General features: G+C 45.8%; 1 protein-coding gene across 1 annotated transcript in view; it reads left to right on the top strand.

Annotated features, from left to right (window-relative positions):
* The window catches only part of LOC135205711 (centrosomal protein of 152 kDa-like), a 97,633-nt gene that overhangs the window by 72,173 nt on the left and 4,734 nt on the right, over positions 1 to 20,726 (top strand). Inside the window, exon 3 of the mRNA XM_064236774.1 lies at positions 15,213 to 19,021. Within this exon, the coding sequence (XP_064092844.1) occupies positions 15,213 to 19,021 (3,809 nt within the window). The remainder of the gene's footprint in view (positions 1 to 15,212; positions 19,022 to 20,726) is intronic.

Below are 20,726 nucleotides of genomic sequence, written 5' to 3'. Positions count from 1 at the left end.
AATTTTGTATAATAGAATGCAATGAAAGTGGATTCGCAATTGCAATATCTTTTATTTTCATTTTCATTTATTTATTGCATGAAATTTAATTTGGATCAATTTTCGTTCTTACCCAGGGAATTGATCCTTACGATTTTTTTTTATATGAAAATGAAATCGCAAGTGGCAGTATTCTGTTTCATTTTCATATATATTTTATGATAGCATCATATTATTGGATCAAGTTTCCGTTCTTAACCGGGAATTGATCTTTTCCCCTTTAAGTTCTATGAAGTTGAATCGCAAAGGGCAGTATTCTGTTTCATTTTCATATTAATCTTCACTGCTGTGCGGGGGTAGGGGAAGCGAAGGTCTGCCAGGAAGTCGTCGGAAAGCTCTCCCGCGACTCCCTTGGTATCCGATTCTTCGTCTTCCTTCCTGCCCCCGCTCAGCTTTTTCGTTGTATTTTGTATTTGGGGTCTTCCTTGCGTTCGGGGTGGGGCATGTCTTCCCCCGTGCGTGAGGGAACCCCTCTTACTAATCTATCTATGTTACCGCAGGTGCTACATCCGTGGGAGACGACCTTGGACAGGTATGGAACCACCGCGGAGGCAGGGCGTGCTAGCATCCACGGGCTGCTGCAGCGTCTAGCGAGGTCTGGGGCGGTCTCCACTACTACCACGGCCGCTTATGCTGCTCCCCCCCTCCTGGTCTACAATCCACCCCATGCTGGTGTCGATGGACGCGTCTGCCGCTACTAGGGCCGCAGCCGTACCGAGGTGGGGTTGCCGCCGCCGCCTGTTTTCTTCGTGTTGCCTGCCCCAGACTTCCGCTGTTCCAGCAGCTCGCCCCGGGACCGGGCGCCAGGACCCAGGTTCCGCTGGCTGCCGATGATTCTACGAGGCGATCGCTGGGCCTGCCGTACCTGCCACTGATGTGATTCCCGCTGTTGGCTTGGCTGTCCCTTCTGGGTCTACCGCTGCCGCTGTTTCCTGCCGCTCCTGAGCTGGTTGCTGTTCCTGTCGCTCCTGGTTCCTGTGCCTCGTCATGCTGGTCCTGCCCACGGTGTGTCTTCCCCCAGTCCCAGGTCCTTCCGGACAGGTGCAGTCGGGCCGTGTTGGCTTCGGCAATAGCCCCGGCTCCGGCCTGGATGGAGGACCTGACGACTGTCCTGCGTGAGCTGACGAGGAAGAGGAGAAGAGGAAGCTGTCATCTTCGTCTTCATCGTCTGCTGCTGCCTCTTCCCCTTCGACTTCTAAGGCCCATAAGCCGAAGAAGAAGAAGGCTGCCTTCCCCCCTAAGAAGTCTCCTTCGGGAACTTCTAAGGGCCCGTCCCACCTCGGTGGGACGGGGGGTCCTCCTGTGGCTCCTCTGCTCCTTCGGGAGCGGGGCCCAGCCCGTCCCCTTCCGCCGCAAGGAAAGAGATAGACGGGGACCAGAGGAGTATCGGTTAGCTCTGGTACTTCCTCGCCTGGTGCTAGCGGCGATGCCGCTACGCCAGGTTCCGGCTCAGTCTCTCGTTCGCGAGAGATCCAGAGTGTACGTTCTCCCTCGGGAGACCGTGCAGCCAAGTTTCGGCGCCAGAGTTCGCTCGGCGCCAAGACGCGGCACGGAGCAGAAGGCTGGTGAGAGACGCTCAGGTGACTCTTGCCAGGCCAGCGGCCGCTCTTGCAGCGACCAGCTGGTAACCCGGGTATTCCCCCCTAAGAAGGCTCCTTCGGGACCTTCTAAGGGCCCGTCTCGCTCCGGCGATTCGGGGAGCTCTTCTGCTGGTCCTCCTGCTCCCTCGGGAACAGGGCCCGTCTTTCTTCTACCAAGGAGAAGAAGACGGGGACCAGAGGAGTACCAGCTTCGGCTGGCACTTCCTCGCCTGGTTCTAGCGGTTCTGCCGCTCAAACCAGGATCCGCCTCGGCTCCGTTAGCGAGAAGTACCGAGTGGGACGGTCTCCCGCGGGAGACCACCGTCCAGCCAAAGTCTTGACGTCCGAGCTCGCTCGCCGTCAAGACCGAAGCGCGGAGCAGAAGACTGGCGAGAGTCGTGCAGACGACGCTCGTCAGGCCAGTGGACGCTCTCGCAGCGACCAGCTGGCTGCTCGGCGGGTTGACGTGACGGTCGCTGACCAGCCACGAGTTGAGGCGAGGAAGGGGTCCCCGCGGCCGTCGGTACCAGCAGCGGCTCGACGCGCCGAGAGGACGCTCGCCGGTCTCACCGCGACAGCGAACCTAGCAGGTCACCTGACGCCGCTCCCATCGGGACCGGGCGAAGATGGTAACCAGCAACAGGTCGCTTACGCTAGAGATCAGCGTCGACGTTCTCAGCCGAGCCTCTCGCCCCAGGCGAGCGGCAAGGCTAGGCCTGCTGCTCGATCGCCACGCGGGTTGACGATCAGCAGCAGCCCTCCAAGCACGCTGGTCCTGCCAGCGAGCTAGGGGGGGGCGTCAGGTCTGCCTCCTGTACCTTCAACCTCCTCGGGCTACACCGGGAGGAGCGATGGTACCTATGAGTGATCAGCGAGAGGTGCGCCGCTCGCGATCCCGCTATGACGCCGTATGGACCAGGCACGGTTCTAGGTACCGACCAGGACATACGTGCAAGTAGCTGGAGGCGACCGTCAGGGGTCTGCCGCTTTTCCTCCTTCGGAAGGAGGAGTATCTCGGATCTGTTCTTGTTGGAAGGACTGGACGGTCCTACTCCGCAAGACGCGGTTACTCCCGAGATACAGAGGAGATTCAGAAGTCATTAAGCTGATTCGTCAGCATAATGACCTTGCGGAAGGATTGCCGCTCCCACCCACCAGCAAGCCCACGTCTCTGCTCGACGTCGTTTTGGGGCACGAGAGGGAACCCAAACCGACGGTGGGTCTGCCGCGATCGGAGCTTGCCGAGTTCTGTCTCGAACCAGTAGTCTCTCGTCTCCGGACAAGAAGGCTCGCTCAGTGCTGGTCCGGTCGATCAAGCTACTTCCACCTCCTCTACTGCGACAGCGGCGTTTTCTACGTGTCTTTCGGACACCGTATTTAAATACTCCTTCGGTCCTCCTGAGAGGTTTTCGACCTCGACGAGGACTGGAATGAGTCGGAGGACAGTATCGGCTCTCCCCCGTCAGGTGTCGATCAGCCCACCCAGACGACGTTCACAGTGGCGGCAGACCCTTACCTACAGTGAGAGTTCGTAACCCTCCGCGGGGAAACGTTTTCTCCTGACGATACGTTTTTCCAGACTCTGAGGAGACCATCGCCGCAAGGCGATGGCTGCTCCTATTCTTCTCCAACTGCTAGTTCCACTGGGAAGGCGAGCGAGTATCCCAATTCCTCCCCATTCCCTCTCTCCTTACGGCTACGAGGGGGAAGGGGAGGGATCCTACAGAGATTTCTCGTAGGATCCCACGTCGGGGACTGCGCTACCGGGGGGACACTTCGGGTCTACCTGACGTAAGCCCCGGCGTTGAGGAGGGATCCTGCCCCATTCTCGATTTCTACGGGAATCGAGAGGACCACCAGCGATATCGTTTGACGAATTCGGTGGGGGTTTCGCAGACTGCTTAGAATTCTAAGGAATTTCTAGCGCATTCAGAGTGTTCGAGTTTTTTACGATCTCCAAACACTTAGGCGAGACCACGGTCTAAAGTGAGCGACGAGAATCCCGATGTTACATGATAATCGGGAACCTCGCCTATGCTCGAATTCCTGGAATTCTAGCATTGGGAAGAAGACTGCTGATGAAAGAAACTATCTACAGTAGGCGACCAACCTGGAATAGAGAAGATCGGACGGGAATATCCAGTTTGGCTTGAAACTATCGTCTTAGTATTCTGTTCACCATTGAAGCTTTCCTTCGAGGAAGACTTCTCCTTCACTCTTTGATAGAGATCGAAGGTGGTCGATTCTCCCAATCTTTATTTTGTTTTCTTGAAGGAAAGAATTTAGGATGGAGATCGTTGTCAGAATCCTACAAATATACTACGTATATTAACCGCGTGGACATGATTCTTACTAACAAGCAGTTGAATTGTCCGAGGGGTAGGCGCATATCCTAGTTTTGTATCTAACGGATTGCGACTTAGAAGAGAAGTATTCTAATTGAACTGCAACTCGGGGTTGCCTGCAACCTCCCAGGAGTTTTCAAGTTTCAATTTATATACTTATGGTTTTGTCACGACAACACCATTTCAACTTTTATATTTACCGAAATTCGTTTCGCCTAAATATAATTGCTCGAGCATATCTTTTATGCTCGGTAGTTCTAGCCGAACGCATTCCTTCATGAATAATGGATTACATGGCAACTCAGGATGACGACGTCGGCGAGAGCTCAGGCTCAAGTACTACGTATTGAACTGCCTGACAGCAGCTCAGTATAAGCTGGGCCTCCGAGATGCCACGGTCAGTTATGTCTCTCTCTCCCCTGGTTGATTGACTACCGAACCGTATCTCTGCCCAACAATCATGGACTTAGGTCTCTGATTAATGGGGATTCTCGCAATAATGAAGGACCATTTACTGCTGTGACGCTAGAGTCCATCGCCTTCGACATTGCGAGAATTTCAATAGAGATATCTCTTGGACTCTTTCATCTTTCTGTTTACCGCACGGTAACAGAAGTCTGTACAAGTCTCCCGCTGCATCGCACTGCGATAATGCGAATGATTTGCAGACATCTGAGTTTGTCTTCAAAATATCTCGTATTCGTAGGTGTACAATTGTTCATGTTCAACCCGAATTACGAGATCTGTCAGAAGACATCGCCTACTCTCCGACCTGACAGCTCTACTTCCAAATGGTTCAGCCCATGAGAGCAGTCTTCAGGCGGTTTTCCCCTGTGTTTTCATTACTGAAGAACGTCCCGCTTTTTCATTGCAACTACGACTTCTCACCGGACAGCAATGAAATAGCGGTTAGCGTTTTTCAGTCCATTGTAACGCAGGTTTTAATGAATCTTGAGAACCTCCTCTCTCGATTCGTCTGTGAAGACGATAGGTTGATTCAATATCTACCCTTCGTCTTCAACGGTACATAGTGTTGTTTCTCCTTAGCTGAGATTCAACAACAAATGAGATGTTTTGCCTCAGGGACCTGCGGTCTCTAGAAGGCAATTGACTTTCGCTGTTGGGCACATGCCTTAAGAGAATCATCACCTCGCGGTCCGGCATTGGTGACAAACAAATACATTATTTGTTTGGTCTCTCGGCATAACCCTTTAAGGCGAAGGTCACGTGACTTACTCGGATGCTTTGACAAACTTGCTCCTACCGAACGCAGTCAGTCGGCAGCTGTCAGAGCGCCCGAGCAGTTACGAACTACGCTGTTGACTTAGTTCGGTTGTTAACACAGCAATCATTACTTCGTTTTAATAGCTTGTCACAGTACCCATAACATTGCACCCACCATGGAGTGTCGGTGTACTATCCACTACCGAGAACTTCGCTGCATGGGGAGTAGGAGGATGCGAGAGACTTCGTGGCAAACGGACAGACCAGTATGGGTACTGGACATCACCGAAGTAGAGAAGAGGAATAGGTCATGCGACTATTTTCCTTCTTTTCCTCTGAGGAACTGCATGACTTCTCCTGCGAAGTCAAGCATCCAGGGGATGGGGATCCGTGACGCTCGATTTCGTACCGAACTTCGTAGCGAAGACTCCCCCAGAACCCTTCGGTCCCTGACGATTGGTTCGAGTCGTTCACAATACCCCTCCTAATGGACTTTCACCGCATTCGATGCGAAGGAGATGCTGCCTTGTCCGCAAGAACTTCTCCGTGGCGCAGGTACTGAAGGCAGGGGTCTGGTCCAACCAGACCACATGCCCTCCTTCTACCTTCGGGATATTGCCCACAGGTCCTTGGATCTTTTTCCTTGGGACCCGTGGTGGATGCTCAACACGTTGTGTAGCGAACCCAGACCCTCGCAGGCTGAACAGCATCGAGTCCTGGTGTGACCGTAAGAATGGATGAGTGAATGAGAGTGTGACTGGCTCCTCCTCCCATCTTTTTCTTCCCCTCTACCTGTGGTTTAGAGGGACACGGTCGTCACCCTGCTGGATTAGGACAAGATGCAGGTGAGCTACTCAACAGAGCCCCATCCTATCCCTTTCACTAGGGATAGGAGCGTATATCCACCACTTCCTCCAACAAGAGGAAGGAAGTGGATGCCAGCTTGAGACAACCCATACTTTATGTTCGCCTCTTGCAAACAGGAACAAGTTCTTGCTTGCTGGTACGAAGAGATACGCTTGCCTCTCTCTTAGTACTCGGCCCAGAGGTCTGACCATTGATCCTGCGGTGCACACCCCGATCAATCGGACAGAGGCTTGGATCCCTCCCTCGCTCTTACGACCAGGGAGGCATTCCAGGGATGGACGAACACCAGTCTGTTCATCAAAAGACTCAGATTCCACCCACCAAGAAGTGAGTCTTCCTATTGTTAAAGGACCGATGGTTTGTATTACGTATCGGAACAAATGACAATTTGTCGAAAATTGCATTTTTCCTAACTATACAAACCTGAGGTCCTTTACATATAGTCCCTCCTCATAGCCACCTCACTCTGCGTATTTTGCATGGGCCAAAAGCAAAAGTGATTTGTTTACCTCCCAGTCGCGCGGCGCGCGACTGTCGGACAAGCAGTAACTACCGTTCTCCCCTTGTTCGAAGCTTACGACCGTTCCAGCTGCCGCTAGCTACTTCCTATTGTTAAAGGACCTCAGGTTTGTATAGTTAGGAAAAATGCAATTTTCGACAAATTGTCATTTTTCTCCAGATTGGATTCCCGCTTCCGGTAAGCGCACTGCACCTGCTCATCACGCTATTTCTTCAACTCCCTCGCGTGAGACTTCGCCTCCCAGCAGCTCAAGATTCTAGAAGGCGCCCTATGCAAGTAGGCGTTCTTCGTCCAGATGTCACTCTCCTCGAGTGTCGGATCGTGACTTCTCTCCTGACAGGCATCAAGAGTCTGGTTAGGAGTCGGGTGCATGATAGACGGACCTGCTGTTAGCCGCTCCCCGCAAGGTAGGCGCCAAGAGCCTACTGCACATCGATCTCCTAGTAGGCGCTCGTCTCTTTTAAGGCGTCATACTCCTGATTATTCTCCTCGGGGCAGACAACAAGAGTCTTTCAAGCGCCCTTCTCCGTGTAGGCGCTCTCCCGCTTCTAGGCGCACTTCTCCCTGACCGTTTGTCTCTTGGTAGACAACAGGAATCTCAGAAGCGCCCTCTCCAAGTAGGCGCTCATTAGCTTTGAAGCGCCTTCTCCTGAATGTTACCCTCTGTTAGACGTCAAGAGTCTCGCAAGCAGCCTTCTCCTAGTAGGCGCATTTCGCCTTCCAGTCGAACTTCCGTTGATCGTACGCAACTGGACAGGTATGGAGAGCCGCGCAAGCGCTCTGCTCTCGATAGGCGCTCTTCTCCATGGCTGGACCCGCTCGCCTCGGGATAGGCGCAAAGAGTATAAGTAGGCGCCTGCCTCCTCGTAAGCGCCCTGTGGATATTTCCGAGGATTCTCGGAGTAGGAGGCCCTACCTCTCCTTCGGCTGAGATTCCGTCTACCTCGAAGAGGGAGTCTCATAGTAGACATCCAGATCTTCTCTTCATTCTCCAGTGGATGTGAACTCTTCTAAGAGAGGGCGTTCTCCAACCTCTCGCTCAACTCCTACTTAGGATCCCTTCGTCCACCTTAAGGATCTTCCGGCGACTCGAAAAAACAAACAAAGAAGCCCCGACCAAGACGTACTAGAAGGTTCGGTAGAGGAAACCGAACACTTTCTGAATGCTGTGTTCTTCTTACAACGAAGCTTACCAGAGCTACTTTTGCAAGTTTTTGGGGATTCCCTTTCTCCTACGGCTCCTCCTTCTCCTCACTCACTTTTTTCAACGCGAAGGACAGGGGCGAAGAGTTCTTCTTGTGTGAGGATGAAGCCAACTCTTTCTATGAAGAAGGCACTGAGGAGTTTTGGTTCCTGGATGGCTTCCAAAGAGAAGCGGGGTAAAACGATGTTCGCTTTTCCCCTCTTTCGAAGTTATCAGGACGCGCTGGTTTCTGGTATGAAACAGGAGAGTCCTTAGATTGGGTCTACCGTCTTCGCTGATTCGGATTTTTCGGCGCTGGTAGATCGACAAGGAGAACTGCCCTTAACTCTGCTAAGGACGACTTGGGCAATGAATGAATTGGATCACATGCTCAAAGGCATGTTTAGAGTGCTAGAAGTATTTAACTTCCTTGATTGGTCGTTGGAGTCCTAGCCAAGAAAATTGAAGTGCCAGATCAATTTCGCCAGAAGATCTTATGTGTGTTTTGTCTTGTATGGACAAGTCGGTAAGAGACGGCAGCGAGTGAAATCGCCTCCCTGTATGGGGCCGGGATCGTGAAGAAGAAGGGTCGGTTGTTTATTGTTCCTTCTTAACGAAGTCTGTCTCCCAATGCCCAGAGGTCTTCTTTGCTGTTTGCTCCTCTGTCTGCTCAGTTGTTCCCTAAACATCGAGTGCAGGACATTTCAAGATCACTGTCGGCCAAAGCCACCCAGGACCTTTTGGCACAGTCGGCAAGAAAACCTCGCCCTTCCTTCCCTACCAAGGCTAAGAAGGAAAAAGCAAGTGTTCGAGAACCCTTTCGAGGGGCGTCTTCATCAAGAGCCTCTACGTTTAGAGGTCGTAGACCTTCAAGAAGGGGTAAGACTTTCGCCAAGTCTGTTAAAGCCCCCAAATAACTTGCAAGTCCTTCAAACAACGGTGGGCGCCAGACTCTTAGAGTTTGCAGAAGTCTGGCCCAAAAAGGGGCGGATCCTTGGACCTTTCTATTTTGAGGAGAGGTTTAACCTCATCCCTTTCGTCGAAAGACCTCCCTTGACGACCATCCCAAGGGAACTGACGGCCAGGTACAGAGACCCCATCATGAATCAAGCTCTCCATCTAGCAGTAAGATCAGATCGCTGGAGGAAAGGGGGCTATCGAACTAGTGACAGACCATCATTCATCGGGCTTCTACAACCGCCTTTTCCTAGTTCCGAAGTCCTCAGGGGGATGGAGACCGGTGTTGGATGTAAGCGCCCTGAACTTCTTCGTAGAAAAGAAGAAGTTCACGATGGAAACGCCTTCATCAGTGCTGGCAGCACTTCGTCCAGGGGACTGGATGGTTTCCTTGGATTTACAGGACGCTTACTTCCACGTACCGATCCATCCTTCCTCGAGGAAGTTTCTCAGATTCATGATGGGTGGGGGGGAAAACTTTTTCAGTTTCAGGGTCTGTGTTCGGCCTCTGACGGCCCTCAAGTGTTCACGGGGATTTTGAGGAATGTGGCTCAATGGCTTCATTTAAAAAGGGGTGAGGATATCCATGTACCTCGACGATTGGCTAATAAGGGCCAGTTCAGAAGATCGTTGTTTGAAGGACTTACAAGTAACTTTAGAATGACGAAGGCTTTGGGACTTCTCGTCAATTTCAAGAAGTCGTCACTAATTCCCGAGCAAGAGTGTGTGTATCTCGGGATACAGATGAACTCTCTGAGTTTTTTCTGGCTTTTTTCCCTCGCAGGGAAAGGATAGCCCGAGGATTCGAGAGAGTAACACCTTCTTAGGGAAAGAAGTATGCACAGTGAGGGAGTGGATGAGTCTGCTGGGGACGCTCTCCTCGCTGGAGCAATTCGTTTCCCTAGGAAGGTTGCACCTGAGACCGCTCCAATCTTTCTTCATCGGAATTGGAGTCGTCGTTCTCAGGATTTGACGTTCTCCCTGTCGTTATCCCAGGACATCAAGAAACATCTCTTATGGTGGACAGATCCCAACCTCTTTGCGAAGGGACTGTCTCTTCAATCACAGACCCCCAACCTGGTGTTGTTCTCCGACGCGTCGGACACGGGGTGGGGTGCAACTCTGGGAACCAGCGAAGTGTCCAGGTACCTGGTGGGGGACCAGGTAGCCTGGCACATCAACAGAAAGGAGTTGATGGCTGTGTGGTTGGCTCTGAAGGCTTTCGAGCCCAAAGTCAGAAGATCGGTAGTGCAGGTCAACGCGGACAACACTACAGCTCTGGATATATCGGAAACAGGGGGGGACGCATTCCTTCTCTCTGTACGAGACAGCAAGAGACCTTCTTCTGTGGGCAGAAGAAAGAGGAATCAAGCTTCTCACCAGGTTCGTGCAGGGAGAAAGGAATGTAAGAGATCTCCTCAGCAGGAAAGATCAGGTCCTTCCCACAGAGTGGACCCTTCATCTGGATGTATGCCAGAGCCTGTGGAAGTTATGGGGCAGGCCACACATAGACCTCTTTGCCACGTCAAAGAACAAGAGGCTGGATCCTTACTGCTCTCGATATCGGATCCAGAGGCAGTAGCAATAGATGCTCTTCTTCTAGACTGGAACGGACTCGACGTCTACGCGTTTCCCACCCCCCTTCAAGATCCTGAGGGCTAACCATCAAGAAGTTCGTAGAGTCCGATTCAACGAGAATGACCTTAATCGCTTCCCTGGTTTTGGCCGGCCCAAGAATGGTTCACAGAGGTACTGGAATGGTTGGTGGACCTTCCAAGATCGCTCCCGCTAAGGAGCGATCTACTCAGACAACCCCACTTCGACAGGTACACAAAAACTCTCCTCGCTCTCAGTCTGACTGGTTCCAGACTGTCCAAAAAAGTTTGGTCAGAGCGAAAGGCTTTTCAGCAACAGCTGCTAAAGCAATCGCAAGAGCGAGGAGACCTTCCACCTTGCGTGTATACCAGTCAAAGTGGGATGTCTTCAGACGTTGGTGCAAGAGGAAGAACATTTCCTCTTCAGTACCTCTGTGACCCAAATTGCGGATTTCCTTATTTTCCTCAAAAGAGAATGTCATCTGGTTGTGTCAACTATTAAGGGATACCGCAGTATGTTGGCGGCGGTATTTCGGCATAGAGGCTTAAATATATCCGATGATAAGGACCTGCATGATCTTATTAGATCATTTGAAACCATTAAGCGTCCTCATAGTAGTACCGAACTGGAATCTAGACGTAGTTCTACAATTCCTTGGATCGTTCTAGATTCGAACCTCCTGGCTTAGCCTCTTTCAAGGATCTGACGAAGAAGGAAGGCTATCTTCCTTTTGGCCCTAGCTACAGCTAAGAGAGTGAGTGAGCTCCAAGCTATTGAGGGCAATGTAGGGTTTAAGGAAGATTCTATGGTGTGTTCGTTTCTTCCAAGTTTCCTTGCAAAGAATGAAAACCCATCACGCCCTTGGCCCAGGCTTTGAAGTTCGTAGTTTATCTTTTCTAAGTAGGGGAAGATGCCTTGAAAGAACTCTTTGCCTATTCGAGAAGTTATGAAGTATTTTCCATTTTTTTAAGAGGAAGGAAACAAACTTAAGGCTAATCAAGATGTGCTTTGGTGCTCCGTAAAGGACCCCACTCGGCCCATGTCGAAGAATGCTCTTTCCTTTTTTCTGAGAAGCCTTATTACAGAGGCACATGTTGCCTGTAAGGAAGAACATTTTAGACTACTGAAAGTGAAGCTCACGAGGTGAGAGCCATCGCAACTTCGCTTGCATTCAGAAAAAATATGTCTGTGCGGAACTTGATGGAGGCGACTTTTTGGAGATGCCAATCGGTTTTCGCAAAACCACTACCTACGTGAGTGAAAAATCACATATGATAAATGCTTCGCCTTGGGTCCTTTCGTATCGGCGGATTCGGTGCTGGGGCAGGGAGCTGAAATTAAACTTATCCTGTGTAAATTTTTTATATGTTACCCTATATTTTATATTGTTGTTTTTTGGTTGTCTGAAGAGGTTGCAGGAGGCACCTCTTTTTGTCGTAATATTAACCCTTTGTATTTTGGTTAGGTGGTCTGGTGGGTTTTGGCTCCTTGCATGAGGTTAGTGGGTAAGGATCTGTTTATGGTTAAGCGGACAAGGTCCTCTTAAACAGCATCCGACTTGGATTCTACCACAATAGGGGATCACATATCCCAGTGGTAGATCCGAGAGTCTTTCAGCATCAGGTCACGTCCTAGCTGTAGCTCTCCAGGCAATGCAGACTCAGAGATAGTATCTATGAAGTCTTCATCCTGAAAAGGTGAGAACCAAGGCTTTTATATCCTACAACATTAGTTGTTTCCCGTCTTACCTGTATTATTGAGCTGTCTCTTACCCTCCACCAAGGGTGCCAATCAGCTAAGTATATATCTGTCAGGGAAGTTCATGTACAAAAATGATATTGTTAAACTACAATAAAGTTTTGTACATACTTACTGGCAGATATATACGATTAATGGCCCACCCAGCCTCCCTCAGGAGACAGGTGGAAGAGAAAAATCTGACAAGCTTACGGGAGTGGTTCGTACATCCGCCACCCCAGCGGTAAGGGTAGAACCACCTGACCTACCTGTCGCGTGGGCCGCGAGATTTGAAATTCTGTCGGGAACGTCGGAGACTATAGCTAAGTATATATCTGCCAGGTAAAGTAGTACAAAAAACTTTATTGTAGTTTAACAATATCATTTTTTTTTTCCAAATGTAAACGCTCATGAGTTCTTTGTCACTGTTTGAGTTACCCATCAGTCAGAGGAGATGGACTGGAGTGAGAGGCAGAGGACTCGTTAGGAGTGTAGGTGGAAGATTAAGGAGATTTCAGTGGCTGACATGCTGCTTTCATCGTTAATGTTTGAATATATATCTTGCTAGCATGTCTTGTTGCTGATGAACATATTCATTACGTATGTCAAGGAGCTGCATAACATCATGAATTTGTCAGCTGACTTTGTTTCACTGGAGATGTCCAATTTCTGAATGCCATGGAGCGCGATGAAGGAATGTAGTCATACTTCGGAAAACATTATTGCATCTTTTCATCTTCAATAATTAAGCAATTTCATTGCCCTCGCTTGAATTTAAAGGCCCATTCTAGTTAAATCAGTCTGCTGTGGTGCTCCAGGAGTGCTAGGGGTAAAAACCAGGGAGCTCTATGAAAAACAATGAAAGAGGAAGCTTGACCAGCGGTTGGCAATCAAGGGAAAGCAAAGATGTATGAGCCCACAAACAGGGGTGTATATTCATCTTCCACATTAAATCTTTCACAAATAAAGTAAATTATGATTAATATGATATACAGTATGATTATGACAGAGAGTGAAGTAATGCATTGACATACACAAGTAGCCAAAACCTGACATCATCTTATAGTAATGCAAACTTCAGCAAGTTGAGAAGCAATGCAATTCAGTGTCAGTGGAATGTTAATTTGTGCTAAACTTTAAAGCAGTTGGGAAGTCTAATAAAATTATAGAATATCAGCCGGTTTCAATGTCTTTAAAATATGAATAATTCCATTAACTTTATGGTAGCAGCAGGAATCCTTTGGTGCACAATATTGGCAGGATGGTTCGCATCATATAATCCTTATTTTGTGCCATGACTTATGAATGAGTGCTGGAAAACATTGAGATCACTTGACTGGACCATAAATGACCAAATGGCAACTTTTATGGCAACACTGGAACCTCAGTGACACAAGGAACAACAGTCATCCATGAAATTTCATGAGGGAAGGTACTGCACTACATCTCCCCATTTCAGTACATCTTATATATATTTGCCTATAAATATACGCAAAGAATCTTGTTATTTTTAGTTCTTAGCTTATACAATATCATGAGATGTAATTGTAGTTTTGCCATACAAAGTACCAAAAATAGAATATTTGTTACTCATATCAGCTGGTATTTTTTATTTTGGAAAAGAGACTCCACTCAGGGTTTAAAATATTCACTGTGAACTTCCTGTGGGAGGTACAGAAAACATCTGAAAGTTTTTTTCAATACGATGAGCATTTGCATATCTTCCTATTTCCATTGATGCTCATTTTTTTTTTTTTTTTTCCTGTCATGGCTTTGTTAATGTACGTTTAGGTTGGCCTGTGAGATGAGGTACGAGTAAGATTCAGAGTCTATTGCTTACTCATTTATTTAAAGAAGCTTTCACAAAAGTCATTAGCTTGTGCGAGTCGCAAAGTAGTCCCGGCCTCTTGACAGATCAAGTAAGGGAATAAATTCAAGCATCCATGTTTCTTCACAGACATGAATGGATACATGACATCTAAATGGCAATTAAACTTACATAAATGGAAAGCTGCCATAACAATGTACAGAATGATAATAATACATGAAAAGCGACAGTAATGGTAATAGAGATATTTGCATAAAGAACATGCGAGAGAATTTGCGCTTCACTCGACCACATGGTTTTTTTCTCCCGCGTTAATCATCGCGGGAGAAAGGAGATTTGGATGATAGGTCCGCCATATGGATGCTACAGGCATGTGAGGGTTAATTAGTTACTATTATGTTGTAGCCTCATTAACCACATACGTACGTAGATAGCTTAGGAACTGCAATTTACTTACATAAAAAGTTAGTCATGACAATGTAACCATGAACATCTATTATATTCCACCTTGAAGGCAGTGATTCCTTCACAGTAGTTATTGCTGGCCTGCATTTCAATACGGGAATACAGTTGCTATATAGTAGATAGTGCTGTGCTACATATTAGTCAGCTGATAAGTATTAGTGGTTTTTTCCTAAATTATGTATAGTGGAACATGTACATGGAACCTGTCATTATTTAATGACTTATTGTTTCTTCTTTATTGTAGACCAGCCTAACTGAAATATATTTGATGATATCTGTAGCTCTGATATGTTTCATTATTGATAGCAAGTTTACAGAGCAGCTTACCTATATGTTTCCCACTTAAATTTCTAGAGATACAGAGTTGGAAATTTTATCAGTTGCATATTGCATAAGAGAGCACAGAGGAACTAGTAAATCCATGATGTCATTCCTAACACCGTATACAAGGTTTGCCCTTTTTCTCTATCACCCTTTTGTACATTTGTTTCTTGATGGTACAACACATTTCTAGAACTAATAATAACTAAACATATAGTAGAAGACAATTTTATGCTGAACTTAAGATGCAAGAGACTATACAATAAATTGCTAATGCAAATACATTATTGCAAAAAATTGTCAGTTCCTGTCACTGCATATACATACACATAAACCAACATAAAATAGGGTCATCATAAGTGATGCTTGCAAGGTTTACAAAAAGTGTTGACTGACAATACTGATATTTTATAGTTAATCATAATTAATTGTAAGTGCTGAGAGGAGTGAGTGACCTATTTAGAATAATCTATCCTTGTATAATGTATGTTTAGATTTTGAGACTTACAGAACTGTGCTATATACTGTATATTGTATTATGTTATTCCAGTTTGCTTTGTTACATGTATTGTATTAATCTTACAGGTGATGGATAATCCTGGCCATAGTTTATTTGTTGGTGGAAGTATACACTTGGATAGTATTAGACCACCTGACCCCGATGATGATGAAGAAGATGAAGAAGAAAAACGACAGAGAGAGGCGGAAATACAAGGGATGTTGGCTAATGCTTTCGATGACCTCGAGGAGGAAGATTCTTTTGCTAATACACACAGCCGGTATTCAGCTGTGTCTAACCGGTCACATGGTTATGGAAATAGTCACCCTGACACTCCAAGACCAGTGCATCCTTTGCAGTATACAAATGATTACCCAGGAAATGCAGCTGAGAGAGAAGTCATGAATGATGAGAGCTATGCCATGAATAATTGCTCCACTCAGAGTCATGGTGGAGAGTCACATCCTTCTGATAGCCGTAGCCAAACTCCTTGGAGCGATGAAAGTAATGATCATTCCAACAGGTTTAAGTCCCTTTCATACCAAGAAACTGCGAGAGATTCATTTCTCTACACAAATGGAGAGGATGGATCCAATAACCAGAGACACCTTTTTCTTGGACAAAGAGGAGAAAATGACTGTGAAACACCCGTGTATGATGCCCAGAATTTGAAATCTGGAGATGGCGTTAGTCATTCAGAAGAATTTCGGATTGCAGAAGGTTCATATGAACAGTTAAAACTTTTATATGAAGCCAGAGGTCGAGAACTGGACAATTTAACGGCTGAATTATCCAAAGTAAAATCTGAAAAGCTCCGTGAGGTTAGAATTTTGCAACACCAGCTCAGTCTTGTAACAGCAGAATGTGAGACTAAGAAATCAAACTTTAACCACTGTCAGATTCTCCTGTCAGAAAAAGAGGAAATGGTAAGGAAATTAAAACTTGAAGTTGTTGATTTAGAGAAGAAAAACCAGGAGATAGATAGTGCGAACAAAAAGATAAAGGTAGAACTCGAAGTAGCAGAATCAGTCGTGTCAAGTCTTGAATGCCAAGTATCCCAGCTTAGGGCAGCTGATTGTTTATCAAAAAATCAACAGTTGCATGAGGACTTTGTGAAGAAACTGAGACAAGGGAATCAAGAAGAAAGAGACTTATTGATGAATAAGATACAATCTTTGCAGAAAGAATCGGACACTCACCAGCGAGAAGCTCAGACACTGAGAGATGAGTTGAAGTCTATGCGTAAAATCCACGATGATCTTCTTGTGGAAAAAACAGAAACTACCACAAGACTTACAGTAACCATAAGAACTTTGCAGAATCAGTATGAAGATCTTTTACAGTCTCATGATAGTCATAAGATAATTGACCTTCAGCTGAGAAATAAAAGCTTAGAGTCAGAGAAAGGCCAACTTGGAGAAAGAGTCAAGATGTTGGAAGCTGAACTGGAAAAAGCAAAGGAAGAAATCAAAGGGTATGATTCTGCAGTCATGATTGGATTGTTTAGTGATGCCATGCCAGGTGTAGAAGATTCTATGTCCATTTTGGGAATCAAGAAAACTTTGAATTATGATGACACTACAAGAGAGGAGCCAAAGAAGTTACCCAAGGAACCCCTCAATGAAGCTCAGCTGATCGTGAAGATGAAAGATGAACTGAAGAGGAGTTTGGCTGCCAACAAAACAAAAAGAGATGCCATTGCTCGTTTGCAAGAGGATATTCGAGAAAAGCAAAATCAGCTTAGAAAAGTGCAGAGTGATCTTAAATCTTCACAGACAGAAACAAAGGAATTGAAAGAAGAATTACTAAAACTGAAATTTAAAGAATCTGAGACAACTGAAAGAAATCAGAAGGAAAGCAATGATGTTGATCTAAAAAATGCTAAAGCAGAAAATATTTCTTTAAAACAGGAGCTTATAACATTGTATGTTGCCTTTGGAGATATGAAGAAGCAAGCTGTAGAATTCAGTAATTTTGTTATTTCTCTCAGTGCAAAATTGGATGGTAACCTTGTAGAAGTTCCTGACAACTTCACTGGTTACTGTAATAAATTGCTAAAGACAGCTGAAAAGTATGTTGACTTAGTAACAGATTTTGAGCAGCACCAAAAAATTATTTCAGATCTCCGTGAAAAAGTTTCAAAGTTGCAAGAGGAGTCTGGAGTTTGGGAACAAAGAGTCCGGGCCATTGAGGCCAAAGTTACAGCTTCTTTAAAGATGATAAAAACAGCATTGATTGATGAAAGCAAAGCTAGTGAATATACCCATGCTCTTCATATCCTTCAGAAGCTTCTTGAGGAAATAAAGCAACAGGTTGAAATCATGACAGAAAATTCTTTTAATATTCAAGGAAAAAATATCTATCTGGAGGATAAGCTAAGAACAGTTGAATTGGAGGTTGAGAAGCAAAGGCAGGAAATGGCTCGTTTGACTGAAGAGAAAGAGTCTTTTAGAGAGGAAATGACTACTTTGAGCAAAAAGAAAGATGAGGAGAAGGCCTTGGCTTTGCAGAGTTGTCAGGATACTTATTTAAAGTTCCATGAAGATGCAGTGAAGGAGCTAGAAGTTAGATTTAATGCAGAATATGAAAATACTGGTGCTAAACTCAAACAGGAAATTAGTAGGCTCGCAGAAGAATTAAGTAATGTAAAAGGTCTCTATCTAAATGTGTGTGAGGAAAGAAATGAATTGGAAGAGCAGTTGAAGAAGCAGATTGGTAGTGTCAATAATATCTCTACTAGTGAAGCAACTAACACAGCAGGCCAGGGGAAACCATTAGAATTATCAAGTTCCCATTCTGTGGAGGACATCAGACTTTACAAAAAAAGGATAGAGTGTTTGGAAGGAGAGTTGGAAAATGTGAGACTCAAGCATGACGAAGATATGAAAAGGTTTGTTGCAGAAAAAAAGCAACTAAGTGAGCTTTATCAGATGAAAACCAATGATAAAGAAATGAGCAATGAAACATCTTTAAAGGAGTTGAAGGAAAAGTGCTCAGCACTAGAAAATGCCAATAGCATTTTGAAAGAAAAAATAAAACACTGGGAAGATGTTAGTCCTGTTTTAAATTCGAACTCAGATGTGGGAGAAAATGCTTTGCCCAGAGGGCATGAAAAATGCCAGGAGTTGCTGAAAATGCAGAGGTCAAGATTTGATGCTGAAAGGGAAGAATTGCAGTCTCAGTTTCAGAAAGAATTGGGTGACTTGAAAGATAGACTTAGGGTGTCAAACGAATTAAGGGCCAAAGAAGTGGAAGCTGTGAACTTTCACAAAGATGCTTTACAGGAACAAGAGAAAATTATGAAATCTCTTAGAGATGATTTAGCTACCCAGAGAGAAGGAGTAAAAATTAGAGATCAGGAAAGTGAACAAGAAGTTCGAAAACTAACGGACATGATAATGAACCTGGAAAGTGAAGCAAGAGAGCAGCAAGAAGAGTTTAATGAGATAAAAGCTAAACTCCAGAAAGAGCTTCAGAATCGCATTAGTGATGAGCATTTTATGAAACAGAAAATTAAATTACTGGAAGAAGCAGCTGCATCTTCAAAACTTGTGTCGGCCAAGTATGACTCTTTAAGGAGAAAATTTAAGGAATATCATAAAGCATCAGAACATCAAAGAGAATTTCAGAAATGTGAAATAAATAGACTTGATGAAGAATTTGTAACTTTCAAGGAAACTTGGATAAAGCGAGTAAAGGATTTTGTTGAACGAGCGAAGAAAAGGTTTTCCGCTTCATCGGAAAGTACGATTAGTGAGCTGAAGAAATGTGAACTCGAACTCACATATGATAGAATTTATCGTGTACGTCTGAAAGTGGAAGAGGATTTAAAGGCTATTTTGAACATGTCTGTGAAATGGTTATGATATGCCAAATTTATTTACAAATACATAAATGTATTATTAGTTTTTAAAACGATTTTGATGAAAGACAGATTTTTAAAAAATTATACATTATTGTAAAATAAGTCAGCTGTTACTAAGCTTTCAAGGACAGTACAAATATTTAGTGCCAAAACTTACCATTTAGTGCCTAATACGTAAGTGCCTCGAGATGAACCTCTCAAGAAGACCAGCTTAGATTTGCCTAGAAGTTAAATGCAGTAACTTGAAGATGGTATCCTAATAACTTAAAGATTGGTGACCTTAGGGGAAGTTGTTTCATGTATCTGATTGGGTAAGTTGGCTTAGTTAGGGGTTGTCAGTTACAATTGTCATAAGCATCAGTCATTAAGTTGAATAGGTCATTAGTTTACTATGGTATATATTCAGAGTAAAATGGAAATGCAGCCTGGTCATCAAAAGCCAGTTATCAGCCTGTAGTGAAGTGTTTATAGTTATGTTACGAGGAAGGTTTATTATCGAAAAGAAATTATTTCCATGCCATAAGAACATTGTACCTATCGTAACTTTTTGGCTTGCCTTCTAGTGCTTTTGATTGTGTTCATACTGTTAACTTGTGATCTTGTGGTTACCCTACATAATCCAAACCCCCTTTTTACAGAATACAGTATAGAGCTAATGAATGTATTTAATTTAACTGTATTAATTCCTACCAACAATGTTTGTGAGGCTTTGACATAGATCCTCAAAGGAACTTGGATTCAGCATATGTACTATTCACTCAAATTTAAGAAGTTACAGTTCACTGACATCTAATTTTTTTATTGTTCATACGCGAACAAACCATCAGTCTTAACAATAGGATAATTTCTAGCGCCTAACTGGATCCGGTAAAAAGTAGATGAAAGCAAGGAATCTTGTGGTATATGGCAACGCATGCGTAGATCGGGTAAAAAGTGGTCAAACGCCGAACATCTACGCCAGTCTTTTCTTTACCGCCTTGGGACGAGAGTGGGTTTTTTCCTCTTGGCCTTTTCCCGGTTTTTGCCAGTTTCATTGCTTTTGTGTATTTGTGTGTTTTTGCCTAATATTATGGCTGCTTCTGCTCCTTTTCGACGTCAGCGTTAGTGCCCCGGAATTCCTGGATTTCTGTGTTCTCGTTTCTTGGCTTCGTCAGCGACGGACCCTCACATCACTCGCAGTAGGTGCCGTTCCAATTTTTGTACGATTACGAATCCTTGTACGGAATGCCGGGCATGGCCTTTGGAGCAGTGGAGGAAGTTTTATGGTAAGAGGGAATGTCGGAGAGTCTCCGCTCTTCCTTCTTGGGAGGGCTTTAATCCTATTCCCGATGTTTCGTCTTCCGCAGTAGTCAACCCCCGTAGTAGGGGGGTTGCTAGCGCATTTTGAGGAGGCTCGCACCCCCCTCCCCAGTCCAGTCTGCCCTCTTGTATTGCTTCGCCGGCTGCCGCCGCCTTGTCTCGGAGTGATGCTGTGGCGTCAGCCCCGTTGTTGTCGTCACGGGGGCCCATCTTTGTGTATTCCTCCGCCAGTGGCGTCTCTTTCCCCCTCGCTCAGAGGGGAGGTCGTGACATCACTCTCATCGATAACGTATCTTCCAGTCGCCTTCAAGCCGCCTCTCTTAGATGTGACGTCATCTCTGCCGCCCAGTTCGAAACATCTCCCTTCCTTGTCTTCGGAGCCTTCTCTGGCACATCAGTCC

Source organism: Macrobrachium nipponense, chromosome 24 (assembly GCF_015104395.2).
Source record: "Macrobrachium nipponense isolate FS-2020 chromosome 24, ASM1510439v2, whole genome shotgun sequence".
In the NCBI taxonomy this organism is placed as follows: Eukaryota; Metazoa; Arthropoda; class Malacostraca; order Decapoda; family Palaemonidae; genus Macrobrachium; species Macrobrachium nipponense.
Note: the sequence above shows the minus strand (reverse complement) of the source record. Positions and strands in the feature narration are given on the sequence as shown.